The sequence below is a fragment of the Pteronotus mesoamericanus genome, unplaced genomic scaffold (genome assembly GCF_021234165.1).
Source record: "Pteronotus mesoamericanus isolate MK-2021 breed Mesoamerican mustached bat unplaced genomic scaffold, CSHL_Meso_final contig_20, whole genome shotgun sequence".
In the NCBI taxonomy this organism is placed as follows: domain Eukaryota; kingdom Metazoa; phylum Chordata; class Mammalia; order Chiroptera; family Mormoopidae; genus Pteronotus; species Pteronotus mesoamericanus.
This window is the reverse complement of record NW_026555085.1, coordinates 24238117-24260101: the sequence shown is the minus strand read 5'-3', so window position 1 is coordinate 24260101 and position 21985 is coordinate 24238117. Positions and strand designations below refer to the sequence as shown.

Sequence of the window (21985 nt, the reverse complement as noted above, 5' to 3'; positions counted from 1 at the left end):
GTGGTATCTCATTGTGGTTTTTAGTTTGCATTTTGCTGATGATTAGTGACGTTGACCATCTTTTCATATGACTATTGACCATCTGTGTATACTCTTTAGAGAAGTGTCTATTTAGGTCCTTTATCCATTTCTAAATTGGACTGTTTTTATTTTAAGTGTATTTTTATTGTTGTATATTTTCTCAGTACATTTGCATTTGCAAATTTCTGTGCATTTGAGTACTTTGCTTAGGATGATGACAGAAGCTTAATTTATACATGTGTGAGAGAGGAAGAGAGCTAGCTCAAGGGAGAGAGAAATTTTATACAGAAAGGTTAATTATTGACAAGTCTGTATGGCTATATATTGTTCCTTGGGAACAATGGTGTATGAGTGTCACCTTTTACCCCCCATGTAGTCATCAATAAGTATGGCTAATTTGAAATGTCAGATTGAGAATGTGCATTTACTCCAAACAGTTGCTGTTTGGACTGCTCTCATCTCTCAGGGACAACTGAAATGTTCATGCATCTAAAACTCTCTTTTCAAGTGCAGATGATACACGTATTAACTATTTTTAAAAACATTTTTCATTTTCCTGTGTGATTTTTTCATTCTTTTTTTAAGGTTTTAGATGGTGCTCTCACTATACAATATGAATTTATCATTTAAACATTTTTTTCTGTTCCAGTTTTAGTGTGGAAATTTTGTGATTTCTTCTTAGTGTATTTTTGATAAGGACTAGGGCAAAGGTAACTTTGTGGATAACATTTCCTGATTGTTTTGGACTAGATGACATTGTTGGGAGATACGATGATCTGTCCAAGTCTGTTAATGAACGCAATGAAAAACTCCAGATAACCTTGACCCGCTCCCTGAGTGTGCAGGACGGCCTGGACGACATGCTGGGCTGGATGGCAGGTGTGGAAAGCTCTCTGAGAGAACAAGGTCAAGTGCCCTTAAACTCTGCTGCCCTTCAGGATATCATCAGTAAAAACATTGTAAGTGACATGTGAAAAAGAAAAAATAATACCACCTTTAGATTAAAAAATAAACCCAGTTGAATACCTCTAAGGATAAGTAAATTTAAGATAAATTTAAGGATATAGAAAAGCAGATATTTTATGAATGTAACTATGGAAGGTAGTGCTTGCACAAAAACAGCTGTGTAAAATGACTTTTCTGTGAAGGAATACAGAAAGAGTTTTGTATCCTTTTTCATGAATATTATTCATTATAGAGGGCTTTCACACACATTGAGTCCTATAGAGGTTGTCATTGCTTCAGCCAGCTGCACACAAGGTTAATCAGATCAATCTTGTTGTTGTCTAGCCTTTTTAAAATTAGGACCGTGGATAATCCCCAGGCTCCATTAGATCCCAGGGGTTGCTGAGGAGCAGCCACCTCCTGCCTCTCTCAGGCAACCAGCCAGCTGTTCTCTCCTCTCCCTTGAAGAGATTTGGGATGGGATTCCTCAAGGGACAGATCAAACTTGTCAGTCAGTCCCAGCCATTAACTTTCCTTAGTCACAGGTTGTTAAGCTTATGTTATTAGGGAGAGTAATTTTTTAAAACTCTGGGACATTATTTGTAAACATTCTTACAAAACATATGCAATACTTGATTCATTTCAGATGCTGGAACAGGACATTGCGAGTCGCCAGAGCAGTATAAATGCCATGAATGAAAAAGTGAAGAAGTTTATGGAAACAACAGACCCGTCTACCGCATCCTCACTGCAAGCCAAAATGAATGACTTGTCTGTCCGGTTTTCAGAAGCAAGCCATAAACACAAAGAGAAACGTGCAAAAATGGAGGAGCTGAAAACCAAAGTAGAACTGTTTGAGAACCTCTCAGAAAAGCTTCAGACATTCTTAGAGAGAAAATCTCAGGCCCTCGCTGAGGCAGATGTGCCAGGAAAAGACGTTACTGAATTGTCTCAGTATATGCAGGTATGTCTTCCTTAATGTTCACAGGCTGGTCAAGTAGATGAACGATTAAGACAAGCTCATACATTTATTGGCAGAATTATAATTAGCCATCATCATTTCATTTGCTGATGGATTAATAAAGATCTCTGCTGTCTTTCTTTACAAATCCCAAATCCCAGCTTCTCCTTGAAGCCTTGCTCACTAATTAGGAATGAACACCGTATCTCACACATACGCTCTTCCCATATCATAGATGATATAAACTGCTTATGTGCCAGAACTCACAAAGGGACAGATGTAAAAAGTGCTCTTTAAATTAAAGGAAGTTCACTGTATTCTAAACGTTCTGCCTGCATGTTTGTTTATATTTAGAATACTAACCATAGGGCAGGGTTATTTTCGTGTCAGATCCTGGTCACATACATACTACTTGATGGGGTGCCATTTGAAGATCTCGCAAGATCTTGCATTGACTGAATATCTAAATGCTTTGTAGGAATCAACTTCTGAATTCTTAGAACACAAGAAAGATCTTGAAGTTTTGCAGAGTCTCTTGAAGGAGATATCCAATCATGGCTTACCAGGTGATAAGGCCCTGGTTTTTGAAAAAACAAATAATTTGTCAAAGAAATTCAACGAAATGGAGGATACCATCAAAGAAAAGTAAGCACCACTTAAGAAACTGGATTTTATTCTATGTGATACTAATTAGAATGAGTTATTTTTATTTACTTACATAGATACCTGAACCAATTTTGAGAACTTGGGAATATGCATAGACTACCTGATAAGTGCTTTTATGTTGATTTTTTTGCTATTAAAATTAAGTGTAGTTTTGTTAAAATATATAGGAGGGAAATTCAAGACTTCATACATAAAAGTAGAAAGCATTATGTCAGGAAAATCATGGTGGTAGGGTATTATTGCAAATAACCTAAACTTACTGTAGTGTCTGAAGCATTTGGCAAGTACCACATTTTTATTTGCAAAGGCTGAAATAAACCTAAGCTCATGGTTCATTGCTTTCTGGGTTCAATTCAGAGCTGGCCTTTTTTTTTTTTTTTTTTTTTTTTGTAAAATACTTTACTTTGTCTAAGGGTTGTAGATAAGACATGACTCTATAAACAATCAAGATAAGAAGCAAGAAAGTGAACCTAAGCTGAGCTACAAAGCTGTTCAGGGATAAGCCTTGTGACTGAACTTTTATATTTCTGATCTCATGTTAGTTTAGCATACATAGTCCATCTGGTTTTGCTAAAGTTCATACAGAAGACCTCCCCAAATAGAAAATAGTTATTTCTCTTTCAACTATTTGTAATTTCTTCATAATTCTCCATCTAAAACTTTTGAGTGCTGTCCATACTTCTCATAGAGCTTTATTTTCCATCTTGTCATATAATATTTAACTCACATTTTACACAGAAGATATAGTCTTGATTGTCTTAGGTAAACTCTAGGTTGTTTCTTTCAAATGGATTTGATTTTAAAACCACGTAGTCATCAGTAATTAGTCCAGCTGCAGTGTACTTTTATGTGCCAGTATTCCACACACTTGCACATGTGCACATGTTATCCACATGTTGTCCATGTTCCAAATGTAACTGTCTTCACAGCTGTTCCTGTGCTAGGCATGTGACCCCTCTGTGGTGCTGAGTTACAGAAGATCTATATAGTTAACTGAGGAGCTTCCTGAATATCTGTAGGGGAGGCACCCATTAAAACTTTTCAGCCACTAGGTCTTACCTCTTTTGGTGCCTGAAATCGGTGCTTTAAAGCACCTGCTTGTATCCATCCACGAAAGTCACTGTAGGATAGTGTAAAAACCACTAGGTGGCATGACGTTTTCCTCATGTCTGATGTGTAAGTGTTTCCCCTCTGGTTCTGTGCCTGCTGGCAGTAAGCACCAATAAAGTGGACAGATCAAAGCTCATTGAATCTAAATAATGTTAAAACTGTTTATATAGGCTTAGAGTTTATGTAGCATTATAGAGTGCCATTACATATGGGGTACAGATTTCTTCTCTTAACTTTATCTGTAGACCTTGCCTCTGAGAATGAGACAAATAGCTATTTAGCTGATTTCATTTACCACCTAGAAAACTTTCCTCCTGTATCAAATGGTTAGAGTGGGATGTGGGGGGAGATTTTCCTTAGTATTAAACCTGATATGAGAAAAATTATTTATTAGTAATTAGTCCTTTGGAGCATCTCCTTTCTGTGGCTTAACTTCTTCAATAATTTCTGTTATCTAGAAAAGAAGCTGTGTCTTCTTGTCAAGAACAGATGGATGCTTTCCAAGTCCTTGTTAAATCATTAAAGTCATGGATAAAAGAAACCACAGAAAGAGTTCCCATTGTGCAGCCTTCTTTTGGTGCAGAAGATTTAGGAAAATCTTTGGAAGAAACTAAGGTGAATCATTGTTTCTAATACCAGTTGATCATTTGCCTCTGTCAGTAATTAGAAGTTCAGATTAATAGTGGTTTCCCTTTTTTTAGTGTCATGTAAGGTAGACACTTGAGTATATGTCTATTTTGGTGATAGTTGGAAATCATGACATGGGGTTAACTGATCCTTTGAGGAATTAATTTGCTTTTATAGAAGAGATGTGTACTCTCATAGCATCCTTTTAAAAGAGATATTGACCCTTATAGTATCTAAGTTCCCTTCCCCACTAAGTCTCTACTTAGGTTTTTGCTATTTTTTATGCCATGTCTCATAATGTTAAGTAAAAGAATCTCTTTTTAACTCAGCATTTTACTGTGGCTTGGGTACAACGCTGTAACCAGTTTGAAGGTAGAAGTTAATTTAATCTCCATTACAAAGTGCACAAGTCTTTTTGTCGTCTGACTTGTCAAAACCTACAGCTAGTCGCACCAATTGTTATACTCCAAATTTGTGGGGGTATGTGTTTTTAAAAATTCATTGAAATTTTGGTGATTAAAACTCACTCTTAAATGGAATTTTGAATTCCCATTTTTTAAATCGTTTCCAGTACATTTCTTCTTGTAACTTGACTGTTACCCAGTGTAGTTTTCCATACTTACAGTTGACAGTTTAGAACCCATGGCAGTGAGGAAGAGCCTGGCTTCCACTGCTTTGGGAGCAGACTGCAGGCTGGCCCCGCCTAACAGTGGTGACGGTCCCCAGGCTGTTGCAGCAAATAGGGATGCTGCCTTTTTCTTCCATCCACTCTCCCACAAATCGGGACCCGCAATCATTATTGTTTTAAGACATGTTTAAGAAATTGGATTATAATGTGTAACTTTGAAAATATTATGAAGACTGAAAAATAATGTGTTTTTATACCTCAAGAAATTACAAGAAAAGTGGAGTTTAAAAGCACCAGAGATTCAGAAAGTAAACAACTGTGGGATTTCACTATGTAACCTAATAAGTGCCTTGACTACCCCTGCAAAGGCAATAGCAGCAGTTAAATCAGGTATGTATTTTATTTACATTCATAGCAAAACCTGTAAGAATTGGGCCGACTCATGATAATTTTATTTGCGTGTTATTTTTTAAATCAGTGCATAAAATAATCTCAGAAATACAAAGGGAAAGTAACAAGAAAAGGTGGCATCTATAAACATACTAAAAGCCCTCGTGGAAAAGTCAGGTTTTAAATCTCGCTAATGTTTTAGTTTATTAAAGACTACGACTAAAATATAGGGAACTTATTCTGTAAGAAGAAGGAGCATTATATTGGGGAAAGGGAAAGATCAGATTTTGATCTGTTTGTTCTTTACCTTAATTAATGGAGATGTTAAAATTCTATTTAAAATATTTGATAAAGAAGTGAGTCTGGTTTCCCAGGAAAGAGGAAGTGAGAGAAGGAGACAGGTTCTTTTATGTAGAGTGGACCTCTCATTTTATTCCCAGCTGCTTTTAGTCCTTACACTATTCACAAAGAAAACAATTATGTAATATGTTAACCAGTACATCTAAATCACAATCTTTATTATGGCTGAATCACTCTTTTCAACAGAAAGGGAGACTCGTGTATAAATAATGATTCCATTGATAAAATTAAGTTGTGGGAATAGTTTTAAATCTAAAACATACTTACATTATTGTCAACTTCAGGGTTTTAAATTGTTTTTAAATCCAAGAATAGACAGAAGGCAGATCTCATATCTTTATTCTGAAAGTTGCTGCGGTTTCTCCATCCTGCGTAGCCCCCAGCTGTCCCTATTGTGAGAGGTGTTCCATCTGGGCTGCTCGACCAGACATTTATTCCGCTCTATTAATCCCATTTCAGGGAATACTCATAGTGTATGTGATGTGATGATCTCTCTTTTCTCTCCTAATCAGATTTCCTGAAATGTCAAGTTTATTTTTAAGAAAAGGAATTCTGTTGCGTTTTATTTTAGTTCTCCATGTCTACTTTCTATTTGAAATAAGTAAAAATGGAAGGGTGGGGAGAATGGATGAAAGATGGTAAGGGGATTAACCAAAGAACATTTATGCATAACCCATGGACGTGGACAAGGATATGGGATCCACTGTGGGGGGGGTCGTGAGAGTGGGCAAAGGGAGAAAAAAGTGGCGACAGCTGGAATAACATAAACAATAAAAACATTGCCCTTCAAAAATATTATTCTATTTTTGATGACTACTAAACATGGTAGGTATTAATCTTGAGCATCTATAGCATATTTTCTTTTCCATCTGAAATGCCATTGTGTGATTTTTTTTTCCAAGGGACAAAACTTAGATTTAAGATTAAGATATTTCACTGTTTTTGTTTAGGATTGCTCTCGTGTGGTCAGTTTTGGGAAATGTCTTTGTATATTGGATAGGTAGCCAATGCATACTTGAATGAAAAAGTCTAATGATCTTTTTAATATTCTGATTATGGAAAAAGGTAACAATGTTTATCTAATTAAAAGAAATAATAATTACTACCCACTGAGCAGTTTCTATTTTCTAGGCAATAGGTTTACTGCGTTTCATTCTTACTGTGGTCTCACAAAATCTAGGCATTGTTTCCCCATCAGTGTGGTGAAGAGGTGATTAATTCCACCAGTGACACAGCCAGTGGCTCATGGGGTTGGGATGCCAGTTCAGGGGAATGATACTCTGAGGCCCAGGCACTCAGCCCCTGTGCTCTCCTCTCTCCCTGTTGACACAATGTGAGTTTAGTCATAGGATTTTTTCCTTTTTTTCACTTTTAACTTTTCTGTCATGTCTTTTTACATCACTCTGCCTCTGTGCAACTCATGATAACACTGTGTAAATGCACCGGACGGTTTTCAATTTCTTATGTAAGGCAGAAGTTCTTGTCTACCAATCCTGTATGCTTTGTACAGCACTCATATTGAGCAACTGAGCTTCAGAGACTTTATCACTCAAGTAACTTTACCAACAAAGACACTTCGTCACAAAATTGTATTATAAACTCACATTTAATGAGTAATGTATAAAATGTAAATTTATTGATACTCTAATATTTAAGGTGATCATGACACTATTTTAAGAATGAATTTTGTATAGAAGAAAGGATATGGCTCAATCTTTAAATTTTGCACCTTTATTCAATTTTGAAATTGAATCAGTGTTGTACATTTTCATGTAGTAACAACATGTTAAACTAATTAGTGCTTGCAGGGGTTTGATTTAATGTCATCTACTATTAATGTGTAGACATACTATGGAAATCTGTGATGACTTTAGTGATGATATTTTCACAGGTGGAGTAATATTAAATGGTGAAGGAACAGCCACAGATACTCAGGAAATTTTGGCAAATAAAGGTGAATAGTATCTTTAAGTGCTTATTGATTAAAATAAATAGGTATTCTTTTTTTGAGAAGTCTTTTTAGAGGTGAATAGTTGTTATATTGAAATTTCAAATGAATTAACGTGGTATTAATAGTCACTTTATCCATAAATATCATATTTATATGACATGTAATTTTGTTCATCTGAAATTAGTGAAATCCAGTAGTTCAGTTTGGCCTTTGGCTAATATTTCCTTCTTTTTGGTTAATTTGAGATGTTTTTTCACTGGGCGTATTATTTAAGCTATTCTCTTGAGTTTAATACCTGAAGAATTAATAAGTAATATTTCATGGTTTTGGTTTTTTCATTCTATTTAAAATATCTATTTCATTTTATTTGTATTACGTAATGTCCCTAAATTATTTGTCATTAAATAGCATTATAAGGTGATCTAACCTATTGCTTCAAAAAATTATGACTTTATCATAGTAGGCTTAATATTAACAAAATAGAAGGGAATGTCATATAAAGCAAACCCTTCTTTCTAGAGCTCTACTCTAACATTCTGAAAATGTGTCAATATAATAATTTGTCTTGTTCTTAGGATTAATATCTATTAAAAAAGATATGACTGACATAAATCACGATTACGAAGATCTTGGCCTCTTACTTAAGGACAAAATAGCCGAACTGAATACTAAACTCACCAAATTGCAACAGGCTCAGGAGGAATCAAGTGCCATGATGCAGTGGCTAGAGAAGATGAACAAAACTGCGACAAAATGGCATCAGGCACCCACACCTACAGACACTGAGGCTGTGAAGACCCAAGTTGAGCAGAATAAGGTATATTCTGGAGGCACACTTACTAAAGACATGGAAGAGAACAGTCTAGCGTCTAAAACTGGGCCCTGGTGGTCAGGAGCCCTGTTGGTCAGGAGCCCTGTTGTGATTTCTTGCTCCATTACCTTCAGCAAATAATTTGCCAGTTTTGTTTAATGTGCCTTTCTGTACAGATTGATGATAACAATTACCTACTTTTGCACACAGACATTATAAAGACAAGTGAACTGTTGGGCATAAGCAGCTTTGCCACCTTTAAATCAGTTTAAGTCTAGGATTTTAACTAGTCAACCACTGGAAAAGATTTATTTAAGGCCTAAGCGTATAGTGTATTAGGGATCTGTTCTGTCTAGTATGAAATAGGGGAGCTCATGCTTTCCCATTCTTTAATAGACAATATTTCTTTCTACAACTGTCAGTGTTGGGGAAATGGTTTTACATTGTGGTAACGGTGGCAAAAATGTCTACAAATTACTAACCTGTATTTGAACTCTGTGTTAGATTGTCCAGAAAAGTGCTTATTCACTAGTATATTCTCAAATCTGGCAGCCTTTGTCCAGAATGATTTTCCTGTTAATTACAATCTTTCTGATGTCATCTTTCTTTTTTTCCTAAATGATTTATTTGAAAATAATATGAAATTCTTCTTTGGTGATGGGGATGAGTCATTATCTCTATAGCTATAGTGTTCCTTTGGGATTCTTTTATCAGATAATTGAAGGCTAGTGAGAACAAGAAAGGAAAACAACTAACTGTTGAACCAGATCCTTACCCACGTCAGCATTTAACAGCAGAACTTTTTTTTTTCTTTTTTTTTTGGTCACGCTAAAGAAAAAACAATTCTCTATCATAACTGTGTTGTTGTCTTTTGATGTAGACATACTTTAATGTAGTTACTTTATTTTTCCCCCCTTGTTAGTCATTTGAGGCAGAACTGAAGCAAAATGTAAACAAAGTACAGGAGCTGAAAGACAAATTGACAGAGTTGTTGGGGGAGAACCCGGATACTCCTGAGGCCCCCAAATGGAAACAGATGTTGACAGAAATAGGTATGTTATATGACTTATGCCAGATTCCATAAACAGAAGTGCAGTCTACTTTTTTTTTAAATTCTAATCTTTATCAGAAAACATTTATCCAATAGCCTCACTTATTTTGGGATTTGCTTTAATGTTTCACAATCTATTTTTGCATATTTAAAAGTGTCATTTCAAATTAAATTGTACTAACATGGCATATTTTATCTTACAGGTTTTTTTGTTTGTTTTGTTTTTTGGTTTTTTTTTTGCTAAACGCAGTAACTAAATTTATTTTTATGAAGAAGGTAGATAATATTTAATAACATGCTGTGCATTGAGTAATATGTTTTCATTATTGCTTTTTTTTACCAGATTGTTGGTGCTTCTAATTTTTTATGCATTATTATATTTTAATTTAAATAGCCCTTTTAGCTTATTTCTCTGGAAAAGGTAGGCTCCTTTCTCTTCCATGGGTTTCCTTTTTGGACTCCTACTCTGCTCTTCTCTTCCATAACCAGGATCAAAAAGTAGCTCCCCGCAGAAGTCTGGTAGTTTTGCTTCTTTATTTAGAGTTATCCTCTCATGTCAGTCCTGTCCCTGTGTAAACTGTCCCTCCTAGGTAAAGACTTCTACAAGCTCTATTATCTTATCACCCATTTTCATTATTATAACAACAGGGAAAATGAGTGTAAGACAGTGATACTAATTTTCCCTACTGCATAGAGTCTTTTCAGAATTCAGTGAATAAGTGTGTGTACAGCTCAGATGAATACTGTCTGACACATAGTAAGTGCTATAAGTTTGCTATGATGATAATAAGAATTATTTTATTTTCAATCATTCTTATTATATTTAGCTAAAGATTTTCTTTCCTTAGAGTCAGATATGCTGTGATAAATTTAGAAATGTATAAGTATGTCCTAACTTTTAAAAAGGTTATCCTAAGGGATCTACATGTTCAACAGTCTATTTAATCCAATATGGAGAGTCCTGTTGCATTATAATGAATTTGTCCCTAATTCACTGGTTCTCATCTGGGATATGAGTTACATGGGGGAATATTATTAAGACATTTTACAATAGGGAAAATGTGTATTTCAAAAAAACTTCTTAATAAGATTTAGATATTTCTCTCTGTCAATTTATTGTTTTCATTGCATTATTTTGTTAGATTGTGTTTGACTACAACATACTACATAGAATGGTGCCATTGGGTAAGGATTCAGGGGTGGGTCCTATTAAAATCAGGCTTTTAGTATATAGTATGCGAGGTGAAAAAAATATCCATAAGATCAACTAATTGTATCCCTCAGAGAATATTTATTGAGTAACTGTTGTGTTCAAGTGCTGGTCAATATCTTTGGGCTTCAGGAGCAGGTTGTCTTGAGGGTGGGGGGAACAGGACTGGCTTCCTAGCAGAGGGTAAAATCCAGAGGCATCACGAAGGAAGGGTAGAGCCGGGGTACATGGAGAGGAGGTAGAGCATGTCAGGTATAGGGCCTGTGTGAGCAGAAGCCTGTTTGGGTGACATCAGTACGATCAGCAGTACTAGATCAGAGGGTTCATTTTGAAATGCAAACCCTCTAAGATTAGTAGACTTAGGTCAGTTTGTGGGAATCCTTGACTGTCAAGCAGAGGTCTTCAGATTTTATCATCTAAATGATGAGGAGTTAGTTATTCAAGAATTTTCGCACAGGAAGTGACATATTTAAAAGTGGTTTTCTTTTTTAGAGAAATTAGTTTGGAGCCAAGTGGATTGCAGCTGAGAAACACTAATGGCAAGGAAACCAGTTAGAAGACTGATAGGCTACTTCCTTAAAGTGGTTCTCAAAGTGTTTTCCTGGAAACAGCGGCATCAGCATCACCTGGGAACTTGTTAGAAATACAAAACTTCAGGCTCCATTTCAGACCTACGGAATCAGAAACTCTGGGTGTGGGCCCAGCAACCTATGTTAATCATCCCTCCAGATGATTTTAATGCAGCTAAAGTTTGAGAACCATAGGTCTGGGCCAACCGTGATGCAGACCAAAATGGCATTAGGGCACTGGAAATGTGAAGGGATGGGTTTAAGGTTTTAGGATCAAGGATATAAGAGAGTTAGGAGAGTTGTGAAAGAACATTCTGAATTATTGCATCTCCATGACATGGGTGAGAAAATAACCTTTGGAAAATATCTCGCCCTGGCTGGTGTGGCTCAGTGGACTGAGTGCTGACTTGTGAACCAAAAGGTTGCCAGTTTGATTCCTGGTCAGGGCACATGCCTGGGTTGCAGGCCAGGTGCCCAGCTGGGGGCATGTGAGAAGCAACTGGTCAATGTTTCTCTCTCACATTGATGTTTCTCCTCCTGTCCTTCTTACCCTCCTCCTCTCTCTCTAAAAATAAATGAATAAAATATTTTTTAAAAATTAAAAAAATCTAAAAGAAAAATCCACCACTTTTGATAGGAATATAATGAGTTATTTAAATTTTTATTAAATTTATTGGGATGCCATTGGTTAATAAGATTATATAGGTTTCAAATGTACAATTCTATGATATATTGTATGTTCACCACCCAAAGTCAAGTAATGAGTGTTTTTTTTTTAATGTTGAGTTTAAAGGGTTGGTGAGATTTCCTAGTGTAACTTTCAAGCAGCTGGTAACTAATGTATAGTTTGAATAGAAGAAAATGATTGGGTATAGGGGTAAAAATTTGGGAGTCACTTGTCTAGAACTGATCAGTGGAGATTTAATATTAAAGAAAAGGATTAATATTCATTGTTCTAGTAGATCAGTTAGAGTTGAATGAACAGACTGTAGGACTTCTAGAAGGAATGAGGAAGCTCAGGATCCTGATTGCTTTAAAGACTATTCCATACTCTGCATTATCTTTAAAGATCAGATTCAAATTTACTTTCCTTTTATTTCAGTGGATACACAACCATCAGGGCCATAAAATCTGTATCAGTAAATGCAATTAATTCTCTAAGGTTAGACTTTAATCAGTTCTATAAGAAGAGTTATAAATACGGAATGATAGCCATTATAGATCGCTGTGGGTCACATCCTGCGGTCTTCCTAGATACAGTCATGTTAAATATGTAAAAACCAAATAAGAGTTTTAACCTTATCTTTTTTCTTTTAGAATCAAAGTGGCAAGAACTCAATCAATTAACAGTTGACAGACAACAAAAACTGGAAGAGTCCTCTAACAATCTAACTCAATTCCAGACTGTAGAGGCTCAGTTAAAACAGTGGCTTGTGGAAAAAGAACTGATGGTCAGTGTTCTCGGACCTCTGTCAATTGACCCAAATATGCTAAACACACAAAGGCAGCAGGTGCAGGTGAGTATTACTTGACATAACAAGACAAATGTTTTCATTATAAATGTATCAGCTTTGGACAGTGTGTGCTTTAACTGCCTTGGAGTGTATTTATAAAGTTTCAGATGCCCATAAGATACCATCCTGAGGTTAATGAGGCGCCCCAGAGAAGCAGGGCTGTGAGGCATCCCAGAGTGGCCTGCGGAGCCCATGAGTGGGTCAGATCCCTTTAATCATTTCAGTCAGACTGTGGTTTGTGCAGGCCCTGCTACAAAGGGCCTTCTTTGAAGTATTAATATGATTGTATAAGTAATAACATTTTTATGAGAATCCAGTATATGCTTTTTATTATTTAGAAATTACTCCTTTGAAGTTTTGTTTATTTTGGGTGTGGTAGTAGATAATGAAACTTGTAAAACTCATGCAGCAGAGCCTTGATGCAGAGTGAGTTGGGGAGGGAGAAGCAGAATAAGAAGAGGGGAAAGAATAAGGGAAGCAGAGAGGGAACCTTGAAACCCAGAGGGTTAGTTAGACCAGTCTAATTATGAGCACATAAATCCACAAGGGGGAAAAATCCACGGAATTTAAGTCAGCTATAATAGGAGAAGCTCCTTTGCGGTTGCAGTGAGATTTCTTTATGTATGAGTAGCAGTATTGGAACAGTGAGGCTGATGCTGTACTCTAAAGATACTTTGAAGAGAATGAATACAAAAGCTGTAAATAAACACTTCAGGAGAAGAAGTTGCCCCCACTTTTGGTAGTCTGTCAGAGGTAAATAAAATATTGTACTAAAAAAAGAGGAAATTTTTGGATTATTCATTTTATAATGAGAGCCAATGTTGAGCTTGCACATTCTTAGCAACATAATTTATTGGCTTAAAACCACTCTTAGAAAGGCTATCAATAAATCTTATGTTAAAAGAAACCTTTGTAAATCAATGCACCATGAAGTAATAAATTATAGCACTGTTATCACTGTGCACTTCCTTGGTGTAAAATGCTGTAATTTTAAAAATCCTACAAAGAGAAAAGTACAGGTAGGAAAAAGCAAATTTGTGTTAGTGTGATGTGAACTTGTCCAGTAGCAGTATTTCCCTTTGTTTCTGAAAATTCGTGCATGAATTTTTGTTCCTTTTGCCCAGACTGCTGAAGATTCCCTTTGTTTTCCCTTTTGGGGGATATTATTTTGGGCAAAATTTTATCTCTATGAAGCACCATAGCTCTTTGGATTGCTTTAAGATAATTGCCCTACCCTCAAGCTAGAAACTAGGAAAGCAGTAACTAAAAATCAAAAATAAAAACTAGATAAATAAATAGCATTTCTGCCTCTTTAGAAACTTAATGTTATGTTTTCTGCAACTGGCGACTCAATAATTTGTGTGTTTTTTTACCCTCGTTACCTCTTTACCTTAGATCCTGCTGCAAGAATTTGATACTCGGAAACCTCAATATGAGCAGCTCACAGCAGCTGGCCAGGGCATTCTGAGGCGGCCTGGTGAACACCCTTCTTTCCATGGGATTGTGAAAGAGCAACTAGCAGCTGTGACCCAAAAATGGGACAGCCTAACAGGACAATTGAGTGACAGATGTGACTGGATTGACCAAGCCATTGTTAAAAGCACACAGTATCAAAGCCTGCTGAGAAGGCTTTCTGATAAACTGAGTGATCTGGATAATAAACTCAGCAGCAGTGTGCCTGTGAGCACACACCCTGATGCTATGAAGCAGCAGTTGGAAACAGCCCAAAAAATGCAGCAGGAACTAGAGCAGGAAAGGAAGCAGATAAAAGTGGCCCAGGCCCTCTGTGAGGATTTGTCAGCCCTGGTTAAAGAAGAGTACTTGAAAGCAGAACTTAGTAGGCAACTAGAAGGCATCTTAAAATCATTTAAGGATATTGAACAAAAAGCAGGTGTGTCTTTCTTCTTCTAACACATGTATTTCCTGGAAATAGAGATCATAGATTGCCTGTTTGCAGTAATCTGGGCCCTAACAAGAATCTGTTCGCATTGGGAGCACAAGTGAAGAGGCGGCCGCTCACATGAGTGCACAAAGCAGTTGTGTCCATGGACACACACAGCCTTAGGGTCATTCCACGGAGACAGTGGAGGGACAGTGTTGGCAAAATGCACTTAATGAGGGCCAATTAAAATTTCAGGTATTCCAAATTGGTTTTTAAAAGATGTAAACGTTTTGGCTGTGTGACAGTCTTATTTCACTAGAAAGACAGGTGAAGACTGTTATTTAAAAGGCTGTGGGTCATTTTCTCATCTGTCATTATTTTGTCTGACTCCGTCCTAGAAATTTCCATTTCTAGAGAAACGTGTGAAAGAGAAGCATTTTGCGCTGTTTTCCTCTCCCCTGCCATGGCCACGATTCTGTGACACACGTACCAGTGTGTGTCAGAGGCAGCAGCAGTCAGTTATTGGACTTTGCAAGGGCCTATCAGAGAGGATTCACATTTCACTGCTATGTTTGTTCTGCTTGAAAAGTAACACTACTGTCTTGCACCTAGTAAATTCTCAGTTTATATTCGTAATTGATTGGATTTGCTTTCTGATCAAAGCAGCAGTTTAGGCGTACTCTTTTTTTTTGACATGATACTGGTAATATTAGCTAACAAGATTATGATTATTACACTATGGACTCTTATGTGACAGGCATTAAGCTAAGAACTTTACATGTACTGTCACTTAATTGCCACAATAGCTTTTATTCATGTTGCCAGTTTACATTTGGGGAAATGAGGCTTAGAGGCTTGATCACTTGCCCAGGGTTGGGTTTTCCAGACCCTCAGAGGTTGAGGTGAGACCCAAACACATGCTGTTCCTCCGTGCCTCATTCTGTTGCCTTCATGGTGACATAAAAATCATAGACATGAAACCGTCATATTTGATGAGATGGATTATTTATCAGCAGGGAACTGTGGACAGTTGTCACTTCCACTTACTGGGACGGGGACAACTCTGTACAGCAGGCTGTGCAGAGTCCTCCACCACCCTGCACCTTTGTACAGTTTTACTGGTTCCCGTAATCTGTTTTGGGTCCCTCATCTCCCTCCTCCTACCTTGATTGTCTCTTTGCTTATTGCTTTGCCTACCTCTTGCTCCCTCCCTGCCTTTGTCAATAACTGAAGCCCACTTGTAGTTCTCATAGTCAGTGCTCACAACCCTTGCTTTTAGACAGTCCTGAACATTTATTTGATAACTTCCCCTTCAGCTTTTCATAGATTAAATTAGCATTTTGATGTAAAATAAACATGCCTGTAATTTCATTTTTAGAGAATCATGTTCAGCACCTTCAGTCGGCCTGTGCCAGCTCTCATCAATTTCAGCAAATGTCTAGAGATTTTCAGGCTTGGCTGGATACAAAGAAAGAAGAGCTAAGCAAGTCTCACCCAGTATCAGCCAAACTCGATGTCTTGGAGTCGTTAATTAAAGATCAGAAAGACTTTCATAAAACTTTGACTTCTCAATCTAGTATTTATGAAAAAACCATTGCAGAAGGTGAAAATCTGTTATTAAAAACACAAGGGTCTGAGAAGGCCACCTTACAGTTACAACTTAACACAATTAAAACAAATTGGGATGGATTTAATAAGCAAGTGAAAGAAAGAGAAGACAAAGTGAAAGATTCATTACAAAAAGCCCTCAAGTATAAAGAGCATGTGGAAACTCTCTGGCCATGGATAGATAAATGTCAAAATAACCTGAAGGAGATAAAATTTTGCCTGGATCCTGCTGAAACAGAGAATTCTATTGCCAAGTTAAAGTCTCTGCAGAAGGAAATGGATCAACGCTTTGGGATGATAGAATTGCTGAACAACGCAGCCAATAGCTTGCTCAGTGTGTGTGAGACAGATAAAGAGGTTGTTACAGAGGAGAGTAAGTCACTGAACCAGAAGGTAGACATGGTCACTGAACAACTTCACAGTAAGAAATTCTCTCTGGAGAACATGGCCCAGAAGTTTAAAGAATTTCAAGAAGTGTCCAAAGAAGCAAAACGGCAGCTCCAGTGTGCAAAGGAACAGCTAGATGTCCATGATTCTCTAGGTCCCCAGGCTTACAGTAACAAATACCTAACCATGTTGCAAACTCAGCAGAAATCACTGCAGATCCTAAAGCATCAGGTAGATTTGGCCGAAGGACTTGCACAGGACCTTGTGGTAGAAGCCTCAGACTCAAAGGGAGCCTCTGATATTTTATTACAAGCAGAAACCTTAGCTCAAGAGCATAGTGCCATAAGCCAGCAGGTTGATGAGAAGTGCTCCTTCTTAGAAACCAAGCTTCAGGGCATTGGGCATTTCCAGAATACCATCCGAGAAATGTTTTCTCAGTTTGCAGAATTTGATGACGAACTGGATAGTATGGCTCCAGTGGGGAGAGATGAAGAAACATTGCAAAAGCAAAAGGAGGCTATTACAGCCTTTCTGAAGAAACTAGGAGCCCTCATAGCTAGCAATGACAATGCCAATAAAACCTGCAAGATGATGCTGGCCACGGAAGAGCCCTCCCCTGACCTCGTTGGAATCAAAAGGGACTTGGAGACTTTGAGCAAACAGTGCAACAAGTTGCTGGACCGAGCACAAGCCAGAGAAAAGCAGGTTGAAGGGACAATTGAGCGTCTTGGTGAGTTCCACAGCAAACTGAAGGAATTTCTTACTCTGCTTCAGAAAGCAGAAGAACATGAAGAGTCTCAAGGTCCTGTTGCTATGGAAACAGAGACGATCAACCAACAGCTTAATGTGTTCAAGGTAGGGAATTCTTCATTTTTATTGATCACTTTTATTATTAAAGGAAATTTTTCTTTGGTATAGAAAGGAGATAGTCTGTTTTGTAGAAGCCTCTCATATGCCTGTCACATGGTGTTTGAGCTTGAATGAGCATATGTGGGGGTAATATCCAGGCATTCGGGGCAGTTCCGAGCTTCCTGGGGATTTGGGCCCCTGTGGGGTAAGGCCTGAGATCATATGAAGAGGTCAAAAGGGTGCTTGAAAAGTTCCAGCCCTTTTCCATGAAGCCTGAAACTGACATCGTGGAGTCCGTGTGCGGTTCATTCACGACTGACATCTGGAGGGGCCCGAGCTGTGTTTTGAACTCTGCTGCAGAGGCCATCCCATCACAGAAAAAGCTTCTTCATGTTTGTCTCCGCATTTTCTCTGTTGGTGAATTATAGTCTTTTCCTGCCCTTTCCTCTTTTGTGGTCTTCTTATCCTCCTTAACTGAATTTCTTTTTTGTAAAATCTTTTCTTCCAAAAATTCACATTTAAAAAAAATGGCATTTCATGTTGTAATTCTGGTTTTATAAAACAAGGATCTTGAGCTCATACCCTAGAGGGTTAGCAATAAGTTGCTTTTGATTGGACAATACACATCTGCCAATAGACAGCACTCAGTGATGCTTAATGAATGGAACAGTAGGTAAAAATGGCGGGCCCGGCTCACTGTCACTGGGGTTGGCCGCATTTATGATAATAAGAACAGAAGTTGCATCTCAGTAGGGAACAAAAATAGGTTCACCCCTGCACGGAGAAGGTTCTAAAAATCAAGCATTTGCTGCCCGGGACTCGGGAATCTTCGGGGTTGGCACGGGTCCTGTTCTGTTTCTGAGGAATGTTTTACTTTCCAATAGAGAACAGTGTAATGGTAAGTCCCACCACTGACACCTAAAGGATAAAATAAGACCAAATAAAAATGGAATTGGCAAAACCACAGATTGTTTCCCATGAGAAATGAATGTAAATGAAGTGTACTTCTAAACCCTGTGCTGCTATATTTGACACAGTGTTTCCCCTTGCTCATTCTTAATGACAGTATTTAGGTGCCTGAAGTTTGAAAACTTCAAAATAACTTTTTTTTCTTTTTCTTTTTATTATGGTTATTTGCTATTTATGTAGTGCCTTAGAAACCTAGTTCCTTCAGGGCTTAAACATCTGTGATTCTATATTTAGATCTTGATTCCTGAAAGTGAAGGAAACTACCTACTTGTTTGACTTTACTTCCTTCATTACCCTGTCAAACTTCCATATTTCTGATCTGCAAAATAAAGATTTCATATGAGAGAGTTCTGTCAGAGAAGAGCAAAGTTTTATGGCAGTTTGCTGCTCCAGAGACTTGAGGAGTAGGGAGTGTTCCTCAGACAGAAAACATTGGAATTTTCTGTAGATCACTGACAAAACTTGAAAGCTTATATGACAGTAACGAAGTTGTCTTTTTACTCAGGAAATTTAAGCATGTTCAGTGCCTTTTTGAAACATTTTTATTTCTATAGATTTTCTGTGAACTTATGTTGAGAAAAAGAGTTTCTTCATTTCTCTTTAGTACTTCAATACCTGTAAAAAAAAAAAAAAAGGAGGGGCAGAAGTAAGGGTGCTGCTGTGTGAGGCCAGTGAGAATGTGGCTCTCCAGGTGGAGAATTCTTTTGAAAGTAAGAAAGAGAGAGAGAGGAGGAGCCGTTTCTCCATTGCTTAGAAAGTGTTTTGCAGACTGAAGAATGCTAAATTGAGCATCGTTGCCATCAGTGGTTACAGAGATTGTTTTATTCCATTGTGAAGAAAACTAAACCAGTTAGCATGCTGTGTTGGTCTGTTTTGTGATTTCTTTGGAGGGACTTGATTGATTTTAGAAACTACATTCATTATACTACATTCATTATTATGACATTCATAATAAAGAATATCATGACATACCATCAGTGTCTTGTGACCCAATGACTAAAATAAAAGTTTCCAAGTGGACGAATGACCTGCATTCAATATATTCCAGTGACATAGGTAAAAAAAGAGCAAGAATATTGTTATGGTAAATAACGTAACTTATACAATTACTAATTGTATTTGTGTGTGCTCTAAGAAGTAGTAATTATAACAGTTAACTATGTATCAACAGTTAACAGATTACTATGAATCAAGCATTTTTCTAAGCTCTCTGTCTTTAATCTTGTTAACACTCATGAGAGGTGGGTGCCCCATTTTACTGTATGGAAGCTGAGACCCAAGGAGGTTAAGTGACTTGCCCAAAGTCATACAAGTAGTAAGTGTGAGAGCCTGGATGTTTTGATGGAAATAATGCAGTTTTTTGTGTCAGCTTTATTTATCACATTGCACGTCTGATAATGTCTCTGGGAAATTTTCAAATCATTTTTGCTGTAACCTAATTTGAGGACCTGAGTAATCAGCCATTGTTCGCTTCAGTCCAAAATACCAGGAACACCCCCTTGAGGAACGTGTTCTATTAAACAAGCTGCTATGAGAAACATGATATAAGCGTGTATGGAACTGTCTTAGAAATTGATATGTGGATGCTGTGATGATGATGGTGATGATTACCAGCACCACCAGAAATAATCAAACATTTCATTGTCTTAGCAGTTATATCTTAAGTGATAAATTATTTTACAATTCAAATCTTAGTTTAGTTTATGTTGGGCACTAGGCTTTTATTGAAAATTAGGTTTAACTAATGTTTTAGAAATATTTTTAAAAAATTAAATGTGGAATAATTTGTGTTGAGTGAAAAACTAATAGTTTGCTAAAAAAATAGCAAACTACTAGTTATTCAAATTTCTAAAAACAGAGAAGCACTGAAGGTACTGGGTTTCATGAGTCTATTTTTATTATAGACTTCAAAATATAATCCTGTTTGGCATTACTCTTTCTGGTAGATTTTGTTTAACTTAATGTCATGGATGAAATCTTATAACAATTTTTCATAATATTAAATAAACTGCCTTTGAAGTTGGACTAAAACTTAATAATAGCTATTACATGGTTACTTAGTAGGAGGTGCCATACATTCACTAGGAACTTAATGAGTTATTTAAAGTGGGTCGGACAGATTTTTTTCAGCTTCCAGTCCCCCATCCCCCTCCCCAAAAAAGAGTTAACGCAAGGAATAACAGTTAAGGCCCTGGCCAGGTAGCTCAGTTGGTCAGAGCGTCATGCTGATTTAGCCTAAGTTTCGGGTTCCATCCCCGGTCAGGGCACACACAGGAATCAACCAATGAAGCATAAACAAGTAGAACAACAAATCGATGTTTCTCTCTCTCTCTCCCTTCTTCTCGCTCCTTCTAAAATCAGTAAAAAAAAAAAAGAAGTAACAGTTACTATCCTTGAAAAGACAGAATTAATATATGTTTAAGATACCAACCCAAATATACTGATTGAAAACAAATGCTATTTTGAACCCTGTTTCCTAATTCACTGTCAGTGAAAACTATTCCAAGTTTTGAAAATTGATTGGTATTACCTTTTGTGTTAGCTTGAAGTTTTTAAACTATTTTGTTATGTAAGTTCTGTTTACCGTACTTTTTCTAAGTATTTATTAATCATTGGACTGAAATGTCTGAAGAGCAAGGTGTTTTTTATTACTGTTGATAATTCAAAGGACTGTTTTTCTACTTACACTTTGCTATTATTACTTATAGCATACTGCCATGAACTCTGAGGCAGAAAACAAAAAAGTCCCTTTGGTGTTTCCTCGAGACCTCCCTTCTGTTGAAGACTCCTAGGTTGAGCTTAGCTTCCGATCTAAACTACATTAAGTAGTATTAATGTTTCCACACTTTTATTTAGCAAAGACATATGTAACCAACTACATAGGAATGTGTCCTGACAATTCTTATGATGTCATCAACAGCCAATTAGATTTTTCTGATTATCATGAAGTAATCATCATCACCATATTGATTTGATTTAGCTTCAATGAAGATCAAAGAAACTTGATGTTTTGACGAATACGTAGTCACATTCTAGTTAAATATACACCTCTCCCCACCTCTATATAGGCCACAGTAAAAAGTCTTAATTCAGAACCTGCTTACTGTTTATTTCTGCCCCAATTGCAATTCATTTTGTTCCCACACAAAAAAAATAAACATCATGGATAGAAATCTCCCTGCACCGAAGATATTTTTTTTTATTTTCAAAATGAAAATAACATTATACAGAGCAGAGAATTTTTCAGCGAAGTCAAAACCACAAAGACCAGAACCCATGCCTAATTATACTGTAATAAGTTTTCTCCGGTCCAGGTGAAGACATTGTGTAACCTTGGCACCGTCATTTGAACACTGAATAAATGAAAATGCCAGGTGCCGTGAGGCTAGAGAAGCCAGGCAGTTTCAGCACTGTTTATAAACAGTATCGCTGAAAAAATTATTTGCCAATATCTTACGAAGACATTTATTAAATGA

At 37.0% G+C, this 21985-nt stretch overlaps 1 protein-coding gene across 18 annotated transcripts in view; it reads left to right on the top strand.

The window, feature by feature from the left end:
- DST (dystonin) overlaps positions 1 to 21985 on the top strand; it is a 427647-nt gene that overhangs the window by 321160 nt on the left and 84502 nt on the right. For all 18 annotated transcript variants that reach the window (XM_054569508.1, XM_054569506.1, XM_054569525.1 and 15 more), the window contains 11 exons: positions 772 to 980; positions 1613 to 1930; positions 2406 to 2572; positions 4162 to 4318; positions 5222 to 5348; positions 7600 to 7662; positions 8235 to 8476; positions 9393 to 9522; positions 12618 to 12817; positions 14210 to 14705; positions 16075 to 17546. In XM_054569508.1, coding sequence (XP_054425483.1) covers positions 772 to 980; positions 1613 to 1930; positions 2406 to 2572; positions 4162 to 4318; positions 5222 to 5348; positions 7600 to 7662; positions 8235 to 8476; positions 9393 to 9522; positions 12618 to 12817; positions 14210 to 14705; positions 16075 to 17546 — 3581 coding nt within the window. The remainder of the gene's footprint in view (positions 1 to 771; positions 981 to 1612; positions 1931 to 2405; positions 2573 to 4161; positions 4319 to 5221; positions 5349 to 7599; positions 7663 to 8234; positions 8477 to 9392; positions 9523 to 12617; positions 12818 to 14209; positions 14706 to 16074; positions 17547 to 21985) is intronic.